General features: G+C 40.9%; 1 protein-coding gene across 1 annotated transcript in view; it reads right to left on the bottom strand.

Moving 5' to 3' along the window:
* LCP2 (lymphocyte cytosolic protein 2) overlaps positions 1-23,011 on the bottom strand; it is a 53,177-nt gene that overhangs the window by 20,308 nt on the left and 9,858 nt on the right. Inside the window, exons 3-4 of the mRNA XM_024202800.1 lie at positions 21,157-21,203; positions 1,380-1,445 (exon numbers count right to left, since the gene is read on the bottom strand). Of these exons, the coding sequence (XP_024058568.1) occupies positions 1,380-1,445; positions 21,157-21,203 (113 nt within the window). The remainder of the gene's footprint in view (positions 1-1,379; positions 1,446-21,156; positions 21,204-23,011) is intronic.

The raw sequence follows: 23,011 nt of genomic DNA, 5'->3' as shown, positions 1-23,011 counted from the left end.
GCCGCTGGAATGCCGCCTATCGCTGTTGCGATCGCGGCTTTTTTTTTTTTTTTCGCTTGGGGCGGCAAAAACCCTGGAGTTGGTCCTGGTGGCAATGACTACAAAAGGCGTAGGGCAATGGGAAGCCAGGGACTCCAAATGTGTGTTAATCTGTGGGTTTTGGCAAGGACCAGTGCATTTTGCTAATTTCAACCAAGGTTTATAGGATAAATAATTTAGTTAATAGTGGTTTATGTTTATATTGTGGTGCCTACTGCATTTATAAAATCTGTACTGTCTAAGAGGGCTCAATGTCAGGGGCTACTCTCATCAGCTGGGGAGCAGGAGGGAGACACCCACATGTAGGGCTGAAGGGGTTAGTTTGGGGATTAAAGGGTCCATTGTGAAGTCTGGAGCTACTATTTTAGCTATTGTAGCATGGCAGTTGTGTTTTCATAATACTCCTTTCTTTATGGTGACTCCAGTACAAAAGGTTCCCCAAATGACCCATTAAGAACCTTTTCTTGAACTCTCCATCCCAAGAATCCCATCATGGATGTTTAGGGACTGGTGACTTGAAAAATAAAATTCAGAGAGAAATTCAGCCAAATTTATCATAGTAGCTGAGATATTTTTCAGAGCTCTGTAGAACATTTTGACAAATTATCTATTAAAAATTATCTATTAAATCACCTGAGCAGCTTAGAAAACTCTCAAGCAGTAATGAATGAGAGAGTCCATATTTTATTAAATAAGAACACAGACCCTCACTATATTAATAACTTTGCTAATTTGTGAACCTGCTGATGCTCATTCAAAAATATTTAAAATAAATCTAAAGCAGTCTCATGCCTTTTCTTACCAAAGATGTAATATCAACATCCTCTAGAGACATCTCCTATTAAGGTTTTCTTAATTTTATCCACCTGAAATATAGTATACTGATATACATTTACTCGTATATTCCAATGTATTATAATTTTTATTTTGTTTTATTCATTACAATTTGTCTTTAAAGCACACCTCTGATAGGATATTTACATTAATATTAGCACTATAAACAGCAATAAATAATTGTAATTAGCTTAACTTGCCAAAATATGGCCCAGTGTTATAAACACTCATGCACATGAGTAAATTTGCTCACATGAGTAGTGACTGAGCTCAATTGGATTACTCAATCTGAAAGTCCTTGTAGGTTTGGGCTCTTAATGGGTTGTACTGTACTAAAATGAATAACAGTAGAAAGAAATTGAAATTCCTTTTTATCATGTTTTCTGAGACTGATTTTGCTATTAAATAACACTGGAGATCTTCTGTTAGCTCAAATGGAAAATCATTCTGAAAAGTTTTGTCTTAATAGTTTGCAAAAGAAAAAGAGGACTGAAAGGTTTACTTACCGTTTTGGGAAGAAACTTATTCTTCCCTCGTTCCTATTGATTTCTTGACTTAACTTACTTAGAATTCTGTTTAAAATAAACAAACAAAAAAATCTCTTATACAAAAATGATTTCCTTAATACCTATCTCCTCTTCTTTTTGTTCAATGCTGCTTTAATTGTTTTTTTCACTTATTTGATTTTTCTTTTCTTTTTTAAAATTTTAGTTTCCTTCCCCTTCCTTTCGGGTAAATAAAATCTATGTATGCAGCGTAGCATATTCTGCTGCATCACTCGGGTGGTTGATATCTATTCTTATCTCTATGCCCAATGCACTATAATATTTTTATTGTCAAAAACAAAATGGCCAAAAAAATTGAAACGTTGGGAGGGAGCGCACATCAGAATGGGATGCCATGTAACATAATGCTGATTGGGTAAGCATTATTTCACTTGGGCGATCCATGAAAAGGTGAACAGCAAATGCTTCTGCAGAGAAACTTGTGGAGGGGCCCCTGGGGCAGAGTGGTGGAGTCTTGGAGGGGCTTTCAATGGACCAGGGGAAGTAGGGGCTGAATGAAGGAACTGCTGAGGCTGGTGATATCACAAAAGGTGGGGGAGCCTCTGGCAGGGGTGGTCGAGGTGAGAGCTGGAGAGTGAATCTCAAAAGAGGTAGATTTGGGAATGGTGATGGGGCATCATAGGGAACAGGGAGCCAGAGGGTCAGAAAGAAGGTCTGGCTGGACTTGCCTGGGGGTAGGGGCTACCTGAGGAAGGGTTAGTAGAGCTCCAAGGAGGGAACCCGAAAAGTCTGCACAGTGCTCAGATTGCAGTTCGCTCCAGAAGCTTCCCACATAATAGATCGAGGTGGGCTTTGGGAGTGCTCACTTTCTCTAAGGAATCTCTACCCCTCCAAAGACATTCCAGTGACCCAGAAGCAGGGTCTGGAGGTCGGGGGGAGGGGGGAGGGCGGAGAGATGATGCTGGACATGCACAGGTCACAGCACAATATGTATGTATATTTAGAAATAATTAAGATGCTCCAAGACAGACTTACAAAGTAAGATCAGCAATTTCTGTGTATACAACTATTTCTCTAATGCTCCTAGTTTCATTCTAGGTTACATTTGTTCTTATTGTAATAAATAAGTTACTTTTATTTTTCACTAACTGACTAAATCTGATAAATCTGTATTTAGACACCAACCCGACTACCACTCTTTGAAGGGATGCTACCTAATAATTACCACATGCAAGAGTGTATCTCTGGGTTTCCAGTTCCTGGGGAGAAAGGGTTAAAACCTTTTAACTTGAAATCTTAAAAAGACAAGAAGTGAATACTGGATGGCGGCAGCAAAGGTATCTGATAGACCAGGGGTTCTCAACCTTTTCCTCTCCCCCCAATATACTATAAAAACTCCATGGCCCACCTGTGCCACAACAACTGTTTTTCTGCCTATAAAAACCAGGTCTGGCCTTAGGGATTAGCAAGCAGGGCAATTGCTTGGGGCCCCACAAAGCTAAGATGCTCAGGCTTAGCCTTCAGCCCTGGGTGTCAGGACTTCAGCTTTCTGCCCTGGGCCCCAGTGAGTCTAATACCAGTCCTGCTTGGTGGACCCCCCTGAAACCTTCTCGTGGCCCCCAGGTGGCTTCGGACCCCTAGTTGAGAACTGTTGACCCAGATTACATGGAGGTACCTTGAGTTCTACCCCTTCCCTGCTCACAGTGCATAGTTGCCAAGTATGTATGTGGGAGCAGTTCACCAGAGGGGGAGCAGGTCCTCACACTGTCGAATAATCACTCCTGATTCTTCTTATCCTGTCCCTTTTCAGCCAGATTCACCTAATCGGGATCCCTTCCACGAGCAGAAGCAGACAGGATAATCTGGCCTATGTTATGTCCAGCATTTGCAGGCTGTGCCAAAAATATTCATATATATTCAATATTTTGGGGGCTGAGACACTATGACTTATGTAATTTTTCAGTAGTGCATGTGTGCAGCATTAGGGATGGGTCACATGAGTGACATTTTACCTGGGAGAAGATATGCAAATATTGCTCATGATGTAAAGTAAACAATAACCCTAGAATCCATGGAAGCCAAGAGAGTAATTTTTACTCGCTGCCTTTGCAAGAGGTACCCTGAGACTCAGGGCCAAATTCACCACCAATGTAAGCAGATGCAACTCTGCTAAAGTCAACAGAGCTGTGCTAGCTAACGTCAGTAGTGAACCTGCCCTTGAATATTTTATTTTGTTTTAAAGACAGTTGTACAGTTGTGATGAGTCATGGTCTTATTTTTAATTCCCCTTATGCCTTTGGTCAGGAAATAACCTTAGGAAAGTCCCACAAATGCTGAAAACACTTTCTGAGACTTGAATTTCGACATAATTAAAAACATCCAACCTACTTCTATTTCATGTAGGTGTGTCAGCTATAACAATTATGGAAATAAAATATTTGACTGTAAAAAGTCAAGACCCTGTTTGGTTGGTCCCTGACAAAAACAACAACCCTTCTGACTTCTCTAATATGGTAGCATCTTTTCTTACTGTACAATTACACCACAGGCCTTAAACAGATCAGTGACTTTGGCATCTTTCATATGTCAAATTCTTTGATTATGGCTACGGTGTAAAATTAAGTTGACTATTTTTATTTTCCTCTTTCTCTGTTTTTCCTCAAAGTAGGACCCTCTAATTCCTTCTAAAATAAGCAATAACATTAAATATGTGAGCTCTTTGGGGCAGGAAATATGTCCATCTCTATGGTCCTGATTCTGTAAAGACTTCTACACAGGCCTCATTTTATGCACTGGAGTAGTTGCACTAAAACCAATCACATGCTTAAGTGTTTTGTTCGGTTAGGTTAGGTTAACTGAAATAAATGCAAGCTATCAAGCACTGTCCTATTAAAAAAAAATTGAACTAACATATTGCATCCAGTACCACCCAAGCAATGTTAATCTTATTCTCAGTATTGCTTTTTCTATCCTCCTTGCCTCTCTTTCCCCCCATCCTGGCCCCACAACATAGTGTCTTGCACTACTCAGTGAAACTAGAAATAATTCAGGGAAAGGATTGTGTCCTTACTCACTATGCAAAGTGCCATGGTGACCTATCATTTTGTAAGCAAGTGTCAAATAGTAACTTAGGATAATTAATATTACTTTATCTGAAAAATTAGAAAATGGAGTCATTTGAAGCCATGGACACCCAGCCAACCACCCTGCTACAGTGGGGAAGTGGGAAGGAGGATGCCGGAAAGCATTAATATTTTCAACCTTCCTTTTCTGCAAGCACGAGTTTGCAGTTCTCTGATTTTTGTGTAGATTTGACACTTGCCCTTTTTAGAATCCCACAAGCAATATCCTTGTTTAAAAGGGATTCGGGTTGGATATGTCTGACATCCTCCCTAACACAAGCTCTAAAAAGCAAGGAAATACCAAGTTTCAGAAAACCTCTTAATTGTGTCAAACAGCCTGTTTCCATGGAGCAACAGACTCTACATCTTCACAAACTACTTCCTTCTGCTGTAACTGATAAGGAAACTGACTGCACCCAGCCTTCTCCTCTCCCTTAGCATATAACACATACAACTTTACGCACAACCTCAGCAACTATTCCGGGGTAATGTATGTAGACAGGGTAGATATGTTGTGTGTTTGCAGGGAACAGGATTTGAAAACTCATTAGTATGGCAAACTTTTTCTTTTATGAGCAGTTCTCTTTTTTTTATATACTCTCTTTGGGAGTAGTTTATATTTTCCATTTCTTTTCAGTTTAAGTAGCAAAACAAAGCATCCAGTCTAGCTCCAATAATCTCTATCTAGTCAGAACATCAAAGATACTGGGATTTCTGGCCATGGAGCGCTTGCAGCACTGATCCCCACATTGGCTGCAGAAGGAATTTTCACTGAGCAAAGATTGCAGGACTTGGTGAGCAGTTTGCTCATCTCATCTTGCTGGAATAAATTCATTACTTGCTGCTTCAAACACTTCCTGCTATATCATTCTTCTCAGATGAAAAATGTTTTTCCCTAGATATAATATTGACAGATGATCTTTGCTTCTTTCCTTGTTTCTTTGTAGTCCTCCATCTGTCTGTATCCATCTGCTGTTGCTTGTATACTCTTTGAGGTAGGGACAGTCTTTGTTCTGCATTTTGTACAGTGCCCAGCACAATGGCCTCTTGGTCCATGACTAGAACTCCTAGGCATCGTAATAATAGAAATAATTCATATATCACAAGCCTTCAGCCAAGGCTTAGCAATGACATGAAAAAAACATTGCTTGCTTGCTTTTTCTGAGAACCGTGTGCCCTTAGCAACAAATGTTTTTATAGAACATTCAGGCACAGAGACAGCTGGGTCTGCATCTAGGTAAGGAAGGAAGTATCAAAACCACACTGCTTTTTGAGATGGGAGTAGTGGGTGATAGGACAGGATAAGGCCATGCAGCAACACTTGCAGAAAATGTTACTCTCGGACCATTCTCTCTGCCTTCACCACCAGCCGCTCATCTTAGAATCGGAAGGAAGTTGAAACAAAATCCTCTCAAACCAGCTTGTTTGCCTAATTAACTTCAAACATTGTGAGTATAAGCAGAGTCCAGCCCAAGAATATTGGGGCCAGAGGTAGGAAGATACAAGAGGGAGCTGGGGGCAAAGTCCTACACTCTGGAAATCCCATTCCCTGGGCACAGTGAAGAGAGTATCTGACCTTCTTGTGCCACCTGTGCTCTGCCCCTGGATAACAAGTTCTGCAGGGCAGACACAATAACATCATATTGGGTTCAGAGTTCACTGAAACTCCCAGCTAAATCTCTTCTGTTTCTCCTGCTTCTATTGAGCATACATGCACGTTAATCCCAGAACATCCATTTTAAAAAGATTGGTCTTTTTTGGTCCCTCAATTTTTGGCACTCAACTTGAGACCCTATGCAGGGGCCTGCTTTGATGGACAGTCAGCACTTTCTGAAAATCAGGCCACTTTAAAGTTTCTCAAGTTGAGCACCTAAAATAGAGGCATACAAATAGGTGAAGACCTTTTCAGGAATTCTGAAGGTGCCATTGGATTCTGTATGCATTAATTGAGAAGAGACCAAGCTGCAGACTTCAAATCTGGGTTTTGATTCAGCCTAATATAGGGAAATCAATTGCCCCCCCTCCCCAGATGCAGCTGCATCTGAACTTCCTCAAACTTCCAAAGTGTTCAGATCTGTGGTGATGGTTTAGCCCATTATAGAGGGGAAGGCCAAGTATAAAGCTTGGATCTCAGTTCATATTTTGACTACCTGCCAATGCTTGGAGCTGTTCAGATCCGTTTCTTATTCTGACCACGTTATATTAACCAAGGCATGTTTGCTGAAAGTTTGCCTCAAAATATTATGCAGCGTTTACTCACACTTGACACAGAAACAAGAGCCTTGATTATCATTTATAAGACAAACAGAGATACTGAGTAGCAAAATAAAGCAAGTGATAGTGCTGCTTTTGTGACTGAAGCTTTATGATGTGAACACCTTGTCCATACTGTATGTTCCTTGCTATTTACTCTGCAGGCACCAGTTGCAGTCCCACGATTAATGCTGAGTCCTGTTTGCACTAAAGGAGAGATTCAGCCTCTTTGTTCTGTATAAAATGCAGCATATACTCCCCAGTCTTACAGTACCTACTCTGAGTAAAGAATGCATTTTCTGAGAGTTTACAAGTAAATCTGCCAGTTTGTGTTTGAAATTAATATAAAATTGGTCTATTCAAAAATTTAGTATCTGTCAGAATAATGTGAATTATCTTAAAAAGAAAATAACACTTCAAATGTCCCTATAATTAAAATTAATTGAAGTGTTTATGCATAGCGTATATTCATCGAAATTACTTTACAACTGAGCAAAGTTATTAATGATTGATTTATGTAATTGTTAGGATTTTACAGGCTACAGACAGAGGTAAGTCAACAGCTTGGAAAACTCTTAAGTAGGACCATCGTTACATCATTGGCAATTGTTTGGGTTACCTCTCTTCCTCTACTGCTGATTTGCATGCAACAGTTCTATTCTTTGTAATGAGTCAGTGGCATGAGGCAGACAGAATATGTAGCAAGAGTTCTCACAAGCACATGACTTGTAGCTGACAGTTACTTCTCCTTAAAGGTTCCATGGCTGCATGCTAGCTTAGGCCATCTCCCAGTGGCACTGATGCCTCAGCTTCACTGCCCATTGAGGCACTTCTGCAAGGTAAACTGGGGCAGGACAATAATGGAAGACCTTGATGTGCAGAGACATTTTAACCCAGGGACTGGGTCTCCTCCTAATCTCCTTTCACTTAATACTGGCCTTTACAACATAGTCTTATATACCACTTGGTTGTCTTCCACTATTCTGGTGTACCATAGAATCTGCCCTTAAAAGTTAACATTTTGAAAAATGATGTAAAGTTGATACTCCATAACTTCAAATCATTAAAAATATCACATGCAACATTCTCTTGGGTTTCTTGTTTAGGGTTCATGTATGATATTTTTAAAAATTATGAAAAAGCCAAGGAAATTCTTAGACAGCAAATTACATTAACATGTGACTATACAAAGGTAACAAAATTATAATTGTATATATACATTGTAATGTCCCCAAATTGAACGTTATACGCTGGAAATGGAGCATTAAGGTTACATATAAAAGACATCTAAATATAGTACAGTATAGAAATGCACAGTGAAGGCATCCAAACAACTTTTGCTCTGCCATGTACTAAGGGTGGGAGGGGGAATATAACAATAGCTAATGCCTTTAAAAATTAGTTTAATTAGTTTAATCAAATCTGGGACCACAAATAGTAAAATACCTTAATCATAATCACATAGTTATTGCATGACATAAGTGCAGGGCAGAGTTAAGGTTATTTGGATGCCTCAGCTGTACATTTCTTGCTTTAAAATGTTTTGGATTTCTTTTATGTGGAACCTGAACTCTCAATTTCCTGTTTGTAATACTTGATTTGGGGATGATTACAACATCCCTGTAATTTTTTTTTAACTGTTGTTACTAATATGCACTCTCAACCAAGTCAAGTCAGTCAAAGATTCTCAGCAGAGAATTTCCCCTCTTTGTAAAGAGACTCAGCACTGCCATAGAATTGGCAGAGGCAGCTTAGCCTTCTCAACCTGCCCAGCATGAGGTTGGCAGGCCTGGAGGAAGTTACCAGGATCAGAGACCTCCTGGACTACAACTGGGAGGACTGGGTGGATCCCTATGGGCTCGGCTGGTGCATGGGGCTCTCTGCCCTTGGAACCCCCCGGCATGTACTTCGGGAGGTGGAGGCAGCCTTATTGCCCACTTCTCGGTCTTTCCTCTAGTGGGTCCTGTGAGAGGGTATCCCGTGCTCACCCCTCACCTCAGGCCCTCGGGACCTCTTCATCAGGCCCCTGCCCTGTGAGCCCTCTTGGCCCCCATCCCTTTGTACCCCGAGCTGGCTGCACGATTTGCAGCCGACTTGCATCCGAACCGCACCACAGGACCATCTCTACACGCTCGTGCTCCACACTCTTCATTTCCCCACCCATGTGTCCCACCCCGACACCAAGTGGCGGGACATTTTACCAGCTGCAGAGGGTGAGGGATCCTGGTGGGCCAGCCTGTATTCCACCTTGGTTCCACGGCCTGGTGCGGTTTACCCCTCTTCCCGACACCTGCCCTTTTTGCGGTGTGAGGGAGACCTTGGCATATGTCTATCTGCAGTGCACCAGGTTGCAACCCCTTTTCCAGCTCCTCCAGAACCTCTTGTTGAGATTCTGGCTGCACTTTTCCCTGCACCTGTTTATATATGCACACCCAATACGTGGCCCCATGAAATCGCAGAACTACCTTGTCAACCTCTTCCTAGCCATGGCCAAAGTGGCCATTTATTACACGAGGGAGAGGAGGCTGGCTGAGGGGAGGGGCCTGCGACTGTGGAGCCTGTTTTCGTTCTTTCATCTGTTCACGCATCCGGGCAGAGTTTCTCTGGGCGGCGTCCGCTGGCTCCTTGGACACTTTTGGGGAGCAGTGAGTGCTCTCTGGGGTTCTCTGCTCCATGTCCCCTTCTGGTTCCTTAGTTTTGGCCCTCTGACCCCCACACTGGTTCCTGTTTTTTTCTTCGTTGTCCCACATATTCAGTTGAGCACTGGGTTCAGTAGCTCCTCCCCAGGCTGGGGGAGGGGCCTTTAGCAGTGGGTGGGTTTGCGCCCGCCAACTTCCCGGTTGTCAGGAAGGGATGTGGTGGATGTGAGCACAGCTACACCCAATCCTCTGCAGGCATGCAGAACCTTACCCTAGCAGCCTAAATTAGAGTTTTGATTCAAGGAGCACCTTAGACAGATCAAAAAACTAAGGCATATGTGTCTATGACCAGGAGACAAAGGGTTTTTAACAAAGTTAGCTTTTCTAAATCATAGAATCATAGAATATCAGGGTTGGAAGGGACTTCAGGAGGTCATCTAGTCCAACCCCCTGCTCAAAGTAGGACCAATCCCCAACTAAATCATCCGAGTCAGGGCTTTGCCAAGCCTGACCTTAAAAACCTCTAAGGAAGGAGATTCCACCACCTCCCTAGGTAACCCCTTCCAGTGCGTCACCACCCTCATAGTGAAAAAGTTTTTCCTAATATCCAACCTAAACCTCCCCCACTGCAACTTGAGACCATTACTCCTCATTCTGTCATCTGGTACCACTGAGAACAGTCTAGATCCATCCTCTTTGGAACCCCCTTTCAGGTAGTTGAAAGCAGCTATCAAATCCCCCCCCCTCCCATTCTTCTCTTCTGCAAACTAAACAATCCCAGTTCCCTGAGCCTCTCCTCATAAGTCATGTGCTCTCCAAGTCAGGTTTTACAGTAACAAATACAATAGGCTTCAGGATTCTGCAGGGTCCTAAAGTCACTTGATTTTACATTGACTTAAACTAAATATTCCATCATTAGAAATGTAAATACTTTGAAAGCCAATATATATTGGTCTAAAATATGGAAAATATGTAAAATTTGAGGTTATCAGCCCAGCAATTCTTCCAATGAATTACTCAGTATTGCGTTCATACAGTATAATTTGCTTTATATAGTGCCTTTCATACTTATGGTGTCTCATATCATTTTACAAAGCATGGGGTAAGATACTGGCAGTGGGGCAGCCATAGGTTTGACAATACTTTACAGCTGACTGTGGGTGTTAGAACTTGCTTTGCAAAGAGCTACAGTTTTAGCCAGGATGTCTTGGTTATCCCTCGCATACACAAATACCAGGACTATCTTTAATTTTTCCCTGAAGAGCCACCAGGGACAGGTAGAAGGACTTTGCTAGAATAGTTCTCCTCTATCAGTGCATCCCCCAGTAGTACAATGGTTTGGTAATCAGGAGCTCAAAGATCTATTTTTAAAAAGAGCCTAGATACAGCAGGAAATAACAAATATTAAATACCACTTAAGAAGCCTGCAGGGCTTTCAAATGAATAATGCTATTGTGTGTTGCTTTGTTATTTTAAGTTTGTCTAGAAAAGAAACTTTTTGGGAAGAAAACCAGAATTTCTTACACAACCTTACACATAATGGGCCAAAAAAGTCTTTGCTTCTTTCGGGGACTAAGGGAGGAATGAAAACTTTATTGCTCAGGTACTCTGAGTCATTCTGTCTACACAAGGTGGGATCCCTCAGCAAGCATGCTGCATAGTGCTCCTTACACCTGCCAGTGAAAGGTACTTTGCCTAGTCATTGCTGTCAGACCCTGGCAGGCATGCAAGGGGGTTGGATGGTGGTCTGGCGAACATCCCTTGAGGGAGGTGGACTAGCCAGCGCATTTAGTGCTCACACAGTAAGTGCTAGAGGTCTGCCGCAGGTGCATGGGGAGAAAACCTGCACCCTCTTCCCCATAATGCTCCAGCTGGAATTGGACTCACACAGTGACCTATTGGTACCAATCACTTATTTGTGACTGAATATTTTAACAAATCCTTGATCACCTAAGGCTGCAAACTTGTCAGTACACTGCACACTATGGCCATTAGGAATGTAACATGACAGGGGGTCAGAACTGTGCTTCTGTTCCAGAAGCACAGCTCTTAGCACTCGAATGAAAGGAGATCTCTGTTAACGCTGTTTGCTGAATAGGGGGACTAGGAGATACAGTTGATCAGTTCCAATTCCATCCAGTAGAGCACAGTGGTACACATACACACTAGCCAATAGGGTGCATAAGAGTTAATATATATATTTACTAAATAGTTTGTTTCATAAAACTATTTTAAACAAGGTTTATTTTATGTTTGAAGATGGGGCACTCGAAGACACATGAAGATATGCCTGGGTGACACAGGAGGTAGATGTTGTTCCCCAAAATAAGAGATTGCCTTGTAACCAATTTCAGTAAATTGCCTGTCATATTCTGTAAGTGCAGTTGTGACCTACTTAGCCACTGCTAAAGTTACAGAAATATCCCGGAGTAATGACCTTGTAACTTTCAAATTTGAGCATGTAGGTTTCCTAAAATGGGTATATTTAGAAAAACCACATGCTCAGCCCATTGGGTTTCTATGGCTGTGGCCTGTGGGTGACAAATGTAGCACAGTTACGAGTGTTGGATCACATTCACTGCTGGTGTAATTTGGTGTAGCTCTGTTGAAGTTAATGGAGCTACCCCAATTTTCACCAGCTAAGGGTCTGACCCAGTACATGTAACTTTAGTAGTATGCTTACAAGGCTGTAGACTTGCAAAAATGCATGCTTCATTTAGTGATGAGGCAGGTCAGATTTATATTTGTAGTACAGTAAAGTGCATTTGTGCTTACAGAAAAATAAGAATACTTAAAAAAAATCCACAACTTCATCCCAGTTTTTAAAATGGTAATTATCTCTGCTTCCACTACTAAACACCAATGTCCAGTAGTAAATTGTTGACCTCAACTATTCTGGATTGGTCTGAAATCAACAAAATGAAATTCAATAAAAATAAGTGAAAAGTTGCCATACTTAGTAAGGGCAAAATCAAACACACAAATACCAAATGGGAAATAACTGGTTAAGCAGCAATACTGCAGAAAAGGATCTGGGGGTTGTAGTGCATCACAAATTGAATACAAGTCAAGTGTGATGCAGTTTCAAATAAGGCTATTATCATGTGGGGATGTATTACAAGGAGTATTATATGTAGGACATGAGAAGTAAGTCTTCCACTCTACTCAGCATTGGTGAAGCCTCAGCTGGAGTATTTTGTCCAGTTTTGGGTTAAGAAAGATGTGAACAAATTCGAGAGAGTCCAGAGGCGAGCAATAAAAATGATAAAGGGTTTAGAAAACATGACCTATGAGGAAAGGGTGAAAAAATTGGGCATGTTTAGTCTTGAGAAGAGAAGGCTGAGGGGGGACATAACAATAATAATAATAATAATTAATAATAACAACATAACAATAACAGAAAATGTGGAAATGGCAGAGGTGCTTAATGACTTGTTTCAGTTTTCACCAAGAAGGTTGGTGGTGGTTGGACATCTAACGTAGTGAATGCCAGTGAAAATGAGGTAGGATCAGAAGAGGCTAAAATAGGGAAAGAACAAATTAAAAATTACTTGGACAAATTAGATGTCTTCAGGTCACCAGGGCCTGATGAAATGCATCCTACAATACTCAAGGAGCTGACTGAGGAGATATCTGAGCCACTAGTGATTATCTTTGAGAAGTCATGGAAGATGGGAGAGATTCCAGAAGACAGGAAAAGGGCAAATATAGTGCTCATTGATAAAAAGGGAAATAAGGACAACCCAGGAAATTACAGACCAGTCAGCTCAACTTCTGTACCCGGAAAGATAATGGGGCAAATAATTAATTAAGCAATCAATTTGCAAACATCTAAAAGATAATAAGGTGATAAGTAACAGTCACCATGGATTTGTCAAAAACAAATCATGTCAGACCAACCTGATAGCTTTCTTTGACAGGGTAACAAGCCCTGTGGATAGTGGGGAAGCAGTAGACGTGGTATATCTTGACTTTAGTAAAGCTTTTGATACTGTCTCACATGACCTTCTAATAAACAAACTAGGGAAATGCAACCTAGATGGAACTACTATAAGGTGGGTGCAAAACTGGATGGAAAACTGTTCCCAGGGAGTAGTTATCAGTGGTTCACAGTCAGGCTGGAAGAGCATAACAAGAGGGGTCCCGCAGGGATCAGTTCTGGGTCCGGTTCTGTTCAATATCTTCATCAATGATTTAGATAATGGCATAGAGAGTACATTTAGAAAGTTTGAGGATGATACCAAGCTGGGAATGGTTGCAAGTGCTTCGTAGGATAGGATTAAAATTCAAAATGATCTGAACAAACTGGAGAAATGCTCTGAAGTGAATAGGATGAAATTCAATAAGAACAAATGCAAAGTACTTCATTTAGGAAGGAACAATCAGTTGCACACATACAAAATGGGAAATGACTGCCTAGAAAGGAGCACTGCAGAAAGGGATCTGGGGGTCATAGTGGACCACAAGCTAAATATGAGTCAACAATGTAATGCTGTTTCAAAAAAAGTGAACATCATTCTGGCATGTATTAGCAGGAGTGTTGTAAGCAAGACACGAGTAGTAATTCTTCCACTCTACTCTGCGCTGATTAGGCCTCAACTGGAGTATTTTGTCCAGTTCTGGGCACCACATTTCACAAAGGACGTGGACAAATTGGAGAGAGTCCAAAGAAGAGCGACTAAAATGATGAAAGGTTTAGAAAACATGACCTATGAGGGAAGATTTTTAAAATTGGTTTTGTTTAGTCTGGAAAAGAGAAGACCGAGAGGGAACATGATAACAGTTTTCAAGTATGTAAAAGGTTGTTACAAAGAGGAGGAAGAAAAATTGTTTTTCTTAACCTCTGAGGATAGGACAAGAAGCAATGGGCTTAAATTGCAGCAAGGGAGGTTTAGGTTGGACATTAGGAAAAACTTTCTAATTGTCAGGGTGGTTAAGCACTGGAATAAATTGCCTAGGGATGTTGTGGAATCTCCATCCTTGGAGATTTTTAAGAACAGGTTAGACAAATACCTGTCAGGAATGGTCTAGATAATTAGTCATGGCACGAGTGCAGGGGACTGGACTAGATGACCTCTCGAGGTCCCTTCCAGTTCTATGATTCTATGATATAACACATGAGAACAGTCTTCAAATATGTATAAACAGGATGAGGATGATCGTTCTCCGTGTTTGAACCAATTACTTCCTGTCCTACCCTCAATCTGCAACAAGGAAGATGATTTTAATATTGGGAAAACCGTTCTAATTTTAAGAATAGGTAAGTACTGGAATATGTTGCCATGGGAAGCCTGTCACTGGAGGATTTTAAGAACAGGTTGGTCAAATATCTGTCCAGGTGAACCCAATCTCGTCTCAGTGAAGAGGGTTGGACTAGATGACCTCTTGAGATCCTATCTAGCCCTACGTTTCTCTTATTGTATGAGGCTTCCTATGTAGCCCATCATCCCATTCCTCTGGTCATGTGGACATACAGTATACAGGGCACTGATGGGAAAGCAGAGGACAGGTACAATAGGGGATCTATGAGTAGGACGAGAGGTGAATTTGAATAATCCAGTGGAGAGTTTGGCCCCTGCTGCCCTGCAGTCTCTTATGTTGGTCTCTCTCGAGGTCAAACTGCTTCATTATAAATGGCAGCATATTACAAATTCAGTTCCCTGCTCTGCCCTGTACTTCCTGTGACACCTTGGGCAAGTGCCTCAGTTCCCTATCTGTAAAATGGGGACAATAGCACTGCCCTACATCAGAGGCATGCTGTTAGAATACAAACATCAAAGATTGTGAGGCAATCAGATATCCCAGTAATGGGGGACAAATAAGTAACAATGGTAGAGAGGCATAGATAGACCTGAAGTAATTGCTTTTGGTCTCCTTTGTTTTAAAAGCCAGAAAGATTTGACACCATTTAAGATGCCACTCAGGCCAGCCTATGGGATTGGCAATCAGAGTTGATTATAATCTACAAGATCTGCGTTGGGATTAAAATGACTAGAGTTTATTGTGTCCTTGCAAAATGGAGATTTAGAGTGGGGGGGGGGGGGGGGGAGAAGAGGAACTATGGGATTATTTTTAATTTTTATTGTTTGCATAGTCTACTAGGCATTTTTACAAACAGGTAAGAAGGCAAGGCCACAAGGGATTTGTAATCCAAACAGACAACAAACCAATGAAGTTAGAGTGAAAGAAAGCAATGGAAAGCATTATGGCTGAATTACAGAAATGTAGGTCTGGAAGGGACCTTGAGAGGTCATCCAGTCCATCCTCCCATTCTGAGGCAGGGATTCCATAACGTCCCTTGGTTATATATTCTGGTATTTACCTATCCTCCCAGTTAGAACAATTTTCTTAATATCTAACCTAAATCTCCTTTTTTTGCTGCAGATTGAGCTGATTACTTCTTGTCCTACTTTCAGGGATATAGAGAACAACTGATCACTGTCCTCTTTATAACCGCCCTTAACATATTTGAAGAATATCAGGTCACCGCTGTCTTCTTTACGCAAGACTAAACATGCCCAGTTTATTTAACCTTTCTTCAGAGATCAGATTTTTCTAAACCTTTTATCATTTTTGTTGCTCTTTTCTAAACTCTCTCCAATTTGTCCACATCTTTCTTAAAATATTGGACACAATACCCCCAAATGAGGCCTCACCAGTGCCAAGTACATCAGAACAACCAGCTCCCATGTTTTATATACAACACTCCTGTTAATACATCCCAAATGATATTGGCCTTTTTTTGCAACAATACTTTCTGCAGTATTTCTGCCTAGCCAGTTATTTCCCATTTTTGTATCTGTGCACTTGATTTTTTTTTCCTTTCTAAGTGTAGTACTTTTCACTTCTCTGTTAAATTTCATCTGGTTGATTTTTACCAATTTTCCAAACTATCAAGATCCTTTCAATTTCTAATCCTGTCCTCCAACATGCTTGCAATCCTTTCCAGCTTGGAGTCATCAGCAAATTTTATAAGTATACTCTCCACTCCATTATCCAACTCATAATGAAAACATTAAATACTACTGGGTACAGGACTGACCCCTGTGGGAACTCACTAGATAGGACCTCTCAGTCTGACAGTGAATCATTGATAACGACAGTGTGAATATGGTTTTTCGGCTAGTTGTGAACACACTTTATAGCAGTTTCATCTAAACCACATTTCCCTAGTTTGAGAATGTTAGCAAGGATTTTGACAGTCCCACCTAAAATCAAGATATATCAAATCAACTGCATCCCCCTATCCACTAGGCCAGTAATCCTGTCAAAGAAAGAAAGTAGGTTTGTTTGGCATGATTTGCTCTTGACATATCCATGTTGGCTATTGCTTGGGGAACAAAGCTACTAGAGCCTCCCCTGGGATAGTGCTTGGGGTGTGCTATAGACCACCAGGATCTGATTTGGATATGGATAGAGACCTCTTTAATGTTTTTAATGAAGTAAATACTAATGGGAATTGTGTGACCATGGGAAACCTTAACTTCCCAGATATAGACTGGAGGACAAGTGCTAGTAATAATAATAGGGCTCAGATTTTCCTGGATGCGATAGCTGATGGATTCCTTCACCAAGTAGTTGCTGAACCAACAAGAGGGGATGCCATTTTAGATTTGGTTTTGGTGAGTAGTGAGGACCTCATAGAAGAAATGGTTGTATGGGACAACCTTGGTTCGAGCAATCATGAGCTAATTCAGTTTAAACTAAATGGAAGGATAAACAAAAAAATAGATCTGTGACAAGGGTTTTTGATTTCAAAAGGGCTAACTTTAAAAAATTAAGGAAATTTAGCTAGGGAAGAGGATTGGACTGAAGATTGGATTGGATCTAAAGGCAGAAGAGGCCTGGAATTACTTCAAGTCAAAGTTGCAGAAACTATCAAAAGCCTGAATCCCAAGAAAGGGGGGAAAATTCATAGGCAGGAATTGTAGACCAAGCTGGATGAGCAAGCATCTCAGAGAGGTGAGAAAGCCTACAAAGAGTGGAAGATGGGAGTGATCAGCAAGGAAAGCTACCTTATTGAGGTCAGAACATGTAGGGATAAAGTGAGAAAGGCCAAATGCCATGTAGAATTGGACCTTGCAAAGGGAATTAAAACCAATAGTAAAAGGTTCTATAGCCATATAAATAAGAAGAAAACAAAGAAAGAAGAAGTGGGACTGCTAAACACAGAGGATGGAGTGGAGGTTAAGGATAAGCTAGGCATGGCCCAATATCTAAACAATACTTTGCCTCAGTCTTTAATGAGGCTAATGAGGAGCTTAGGGATAACGATAGGATGACAAATGGGAATGAGGATATGCAGGTAGATATTACCACATCCGAGGTAGAAGCCAAACTCGAACAGCTTAATGGGATTAAATCGGGGGGCCCAGATAATCTTCATCCAAGAATATTAAAGGAACTGGCACATGAAATTGCAAGCCCATTAGCAAGAATTTTTAATGAATCTGTAAATTCAGGGGTTGTACCGTATGACTGGAGAATTGCTAACATAGTTCCTATCTTTAAGAAAGGGGGAAAAAAGTGATCCGGGTAACTACAGGCCTGTTGACATCTGTAGTATGGAAGGTCTTGGAAAAAATTTTGAAGGAGAAAGTAGTTAAGGACATTGAGGTCAATGGTAATTGAGACAAAATACAACATGGTTTTACAAAAGGTAGATCATGCCAAACCAACCTGATCTCCTTCTTTAAGAAGGTAACAGATTTTTTTAGACAAAGGAAAGACCATGGATCTAATTTACCTCGATTTCAGTAAGGCATTTGATATGGTTCCACATGGGGAATTATTAGCTAAATTGGAAAAGATGGGGATCAATATGAAAATTGAAAGGTGAAAGGGGAGATGACAACGGGTCGTACTGAAAGGTGAACTATCAGGCTGGGGGGAGGTTACTAGTGGAGTTCCTCAATGATCGGTTTTGGTACCAATCTTATTTAATCTTTTTATTACTGACCTTGGCACAAAAAGTGGGAGTGTGCTAATAACGTTTGTGGATGACACAAAGCTGGGAGGTATTGCCAATACAGAGAAGGACTGGGATATCATACAGGAAGATCTGGATGACCTTGTAAACTGGAGTAATAGTAATAGGATAAAATTTAATAGTGAAAAGTTCAAGGTCATGCATTTAGGGATTAATAACAAGAATTATTGTTATAAACTGGGGAAACATCAGTTGGAAGTAACAGAAGAGGAGAAGGACCTCGGAGTATTGGTTGATCACCGGATGACTATGAGCCACCAGTGTGATATGGCTGTGAAAAAAGCTAATGCGCTCTTGGGATGCATCAGGCGAGGTATTTCCAGTAGAGATAAGGAGGTGTTAGTACCGTTATTCCAGGAACTGGTGAGACCTCATCTGGAATACCATGTGCAATTCTGGTCTCCCATGTTTAAGAAGGATGAATTCAAACTGGAACAGGTACAGGGAAGGGCTACTAGGATGATCCGAGGAATGGAAAACCTGTCTTATGAAAGGAGACTCAAAGAGCTTGGCTTGTTTAGCCTAACCAAAAGAAGGCTGAGGGGAGATATGATTGCTATCTATAAATATATCAGAGGAATAAATACCAGGGAGAGAGAGGAATTATTTAAGCTCAGTACCAATGTGGACACAAGAACAAATGGATATAAACTGGCCATCAGGAAGTTTAGACTTGAAATTAGACAAAGGTTTCTAACCATCAGAGTAGTGAAGTTCTGGAACAGCCTTCCACGGGGAGCAGTGGGGGGCAAAAGACATATCTGGCTTCAAGACTAAGCTTGATAAGTTTATGGAGGGGTTGGTATGATGGGATAGCCTAATTTTGGCAATTAATTGATCTTTGACTATTCGCGGTAAGTATGCCCAATGGCCTGTGATGGGATGTTAGATGGGGTGGGATCTGAGTTACTACAGAGAATTCTTTCCGAGGTGTCTGGCTTGTGAGTCTTGCCCACATGCTCAGGGTTTAGCTGATCACCATATTTGGAGTCGGGAAGGAATTTTCCTCCAGGGCAGATTGGCAGAGGCCCTGGGGGTTTTTCGCCTTCCTCTGCAGCGTGGGGCACGGGTCACTTGCTGGAGGATTCTCTGCACCTTGAAGTCTTTAAACCACGATTTGAGTACTTCAATAGCTCAGACATAGGTTAGGGGTTTGATACAGGAGTGGGTGGGTGAGATTCTGTGGCCTGCGTTGTGCAGGAGGTCAGACTAGACCAGGGGTCGGCAACCTTTGGCACGCAGCTCGCCAGGGTGCTTACCCTGGGGAGCTGCATGCCAGAGGTTGCCAACCCCTGGACTAGACAATCATAATTGTCTCTTCTGATCTTAAAGTCTATGATTCTATGATCATTTAATATTGCTTCTTTGAGAAACTCCTAGCTTTCCCAACCTCCTTCCATCCTGAGATTTTCTTCCAACGGGACCTCAGCTGCCATTTCCCCATGTTTTAGCCTGCTTTCTTTTTTAAGTCTGCTGTCCTTATTCTGTTGCTTTCACTCTTTCTATTATGAATCTTATTAATTCTACAGTTTTTGTTTGGATTTATTATTTTCAAGCATTTTTAGCATCTACTTTACTCATTTCTCTGAGCTTGAGCACTGGTGTTCACAGCTCTTTTTCCACTGTTGCCAAATTCAAGTCCTTAGTGAAAAGCACGAAGTGATCATACAAGACAAGTTTGCTCACATTCTACCACAGGTAAAGTGGAGAAAGAAAATACAATGGACATAATTTATCTTTTCAAAATCAATAAAGTTTAGGGAGATCTGGCAATAACTCCTATATTTAGGTTGCCTATGTATATTACTCACATAAGACCCTAATATATCTGTTTGTATATATCTCCATTATTTTTTTCAAGTCACTCTTAATGACTAATATTATTTGAAAGAGAATAATCCCAAAGCCCTAAAATATAAAAAATATGTAATTAAAAAAAAAACAAGACGAATGCAAGCCTAGGGGATCAGCAGAACACAAGAAAGGGAGAGATCATCAAATAACTGAAAACTATTTATTTCACGAGACCAAAAGAATGAGGGGTATCTTACAGAACAGGCAAAGAAACTTTTATCTTTCATGGTGAAGTCTTGCAAACAGCAGAACTCACTGCTACTCAGTGTTAATGTAATGCAAATATAATTTTAATCAATAACTTGCTATGATGGATGGAAAATATATAAATTGGTTCAAATGCCTTCCAATCATCTACCCGCAGCTGCACAGGAAAGCTATTCCAGTCTTAAGTCTGATTTATCTTTAATAGGTATCTAAACATGATGGGGCATGATGAAAAACATTCAAAAAGTAACTACATTAGATGTAGTGTTCAATTTGACATATTTCATATGTTTTCAGGATGGAAGTCCTCTATCCAACTAAGCAATGAAATCATACTCAGCAGGTGGTACTTTCAAAAGCACTCAGCATTGGCCTAACTACTTCCATTGAAGTCAGTAATGAGTTCTGTCATTAACTTGAATGGGAGCAAGGTGAGGCCAATTACAAAGATTTCTGAATATTTCCCCAATGGGTTTTTTAATCTGTATCTGGTTATTTTCCACACAATGACAAATGCCATGTTTTCCTCACTTGTTTTTTTCTCTAGGAATGTGTCCTTTCCTTTCCTGAAACAACACAAACAGCAGGTCTCTAGATCAATGTTTTAAAGGCCTCACCATCCACTTGCCCTGTGCTTGTCCAGGAGTTATATCTCCAACCCACTCAACATATCATCCATTTTGAAAAATGAGATTTGGTTTGGATTTACTTACGGCACACTCAGTTTGGGAAATTTCTGAATATCATTTTCAGACATGTTCTGCAACAGAAACACACATAGTATATGTTACAAAATTGTTCACGTAACAGCTTGGGAGATAAGAAAGCTTTAATATTCTTTCATGTGTCAAAACATTACAATTAACAGGACTGCATGATAAGTAGAAAACTAATGAAGAACAGGTACAAACCTAAGCCCCTGTTCAGCATTTAGGATTCGATTCAACAAAATATTAAGCATGTGCCTAACTTTAAGCACTAACGTGAAGTCAATGGCACTACATATATGCTTAAACTTAGGTGTGTGCTTAGGTACCATGCCATATTGTGTTGTAATTGGGTCTCTGCTGGTGTTATGCTGCTCGGTTGACACTCTGTGTTACTGTGGGCTGAGATTTAAAATGTTGACTTGCTGTACCTAGGGGCAATGTAAAAAACCTTTCCTCCAACAGCCTTTTCCCTGTAGCTTGTCATAGTTACTGGAATTATATTGAGCAAACAGGCAAAATTTCAAGCATACACAAGAATGCATTTCAAACTATAACAACGTGACCCAAAAGCTCATCCCATGGTCCCTAGGGAAACGTACAAGCAGCTTAAATCAGAACAAAGATGGACACACATTTTAATGAAAAAATTCTCTATTAGTTCTTCTGCCTTCCCCTCTCCCTTTCTCTCTCTCTCTCTCTCTCTCTCTCTCTGCTTTGCTAGATCTTGATCCTCACTTAATGTTGCCCTAGGGCTGGACGCATCTAGCCCACTGGTTAATAAATCTCTGGTGTCTGTGGTGCCAAGGAAGTGAAATATCCTTTGAGATAATACAGCCCATCTCTATGCACCAATTCACACAGAAAGTGGAGATCCACCTCCCCTTGAGATCTAACCATGATGACAGACTTGAACTCCAAACACAGTTCATAGAGTCTACTGATGTCTTCACCCATGGCCATAACACTTCTGCTGGCAATACATGAATTCTCTGCTTCTCTCAGAGAGCCCTACAAAAAAAGGTGGGTTTTTTTTCCCCAACATTTTTTTTTAAAACAGTTTCCATTTCAAAAGCAGTGTGCGTGTGTTTAAATGAAAAGAGCTTTTCCTGGTTGTGGGAGGCAGAAGTGGGCAATGCTCTGTGGTTTTGGATCTCAAGAGTTCTCTGATTCACATTGCGTTCACATCTTTTTGTTCTGCAATGAGCCTAGGTTGGAACCAACTCAAAAACTCCAGGCTGCACTCCTTTGAAATCACCCAGTTTCTCCAAGCTGCACAGCAAAATCATGTGAAACTGTAAACTTCACAGTGTCAATAGGAAGCTGGAGGATTCTCTGCGACTTGAAGTCTTTAAATCACGATCTGGAGACTTCAACAGCTGAGATAAGGGAAATTGGGTGGGTCAGCTTTTGTGGCCTGCATCATGCGGGAGGTCAGACTAGATGACCATAATGGTCCCTTCTGACCTTAAAGTCTATGAGTCTATGAGTCTATGAAACCATAAAATGGGGGCCAGGTTTTCTTGACTGGGTCAGGAGTCCTATTCTGGCAACACACTCTGAAGCCAGGAAAGCTTTGCACTATGGTTTTTCAATGCAGGTTTTACACAGATATATTTGTTACCTGCCATGACAACATGCTTAGCACAGTCCTAAGGGCACCATTGGTATCATGTGTTTGGAGGACTCCTTGAACATGATGTACTAATGATGTAAAATAATAGCATAGTGTTGGTTACACAAGGAAATTTTAAAACGTATGCAGGGGCTTAAGGTAAAAACTCATAATGTTTTGCACAAAACTAGCTGATTTTTAAACTCTTTTCTTTTTTTTTAGGGAAATGGGCTGATGCATTTTTTT

This window comes from Terrapene carolina, unplaced genomic scaffold (genome assembly GCF_002925995.2).
Source record: "Terrapene carolina triunguis isolate 2854851 unplaced genomic scaffold, T_m_triunguis-2.0 Scaffold838, whole genome shotgun sequence".
Lineage (NCBI taxonomy): Eukaryota > Metazoa > Chordata > Testudines > Emydidae > Terrapene > Terrapene triunguis.
This window is presented reverse-complemented; position numbering and strand designations above follow the sequence as displayed.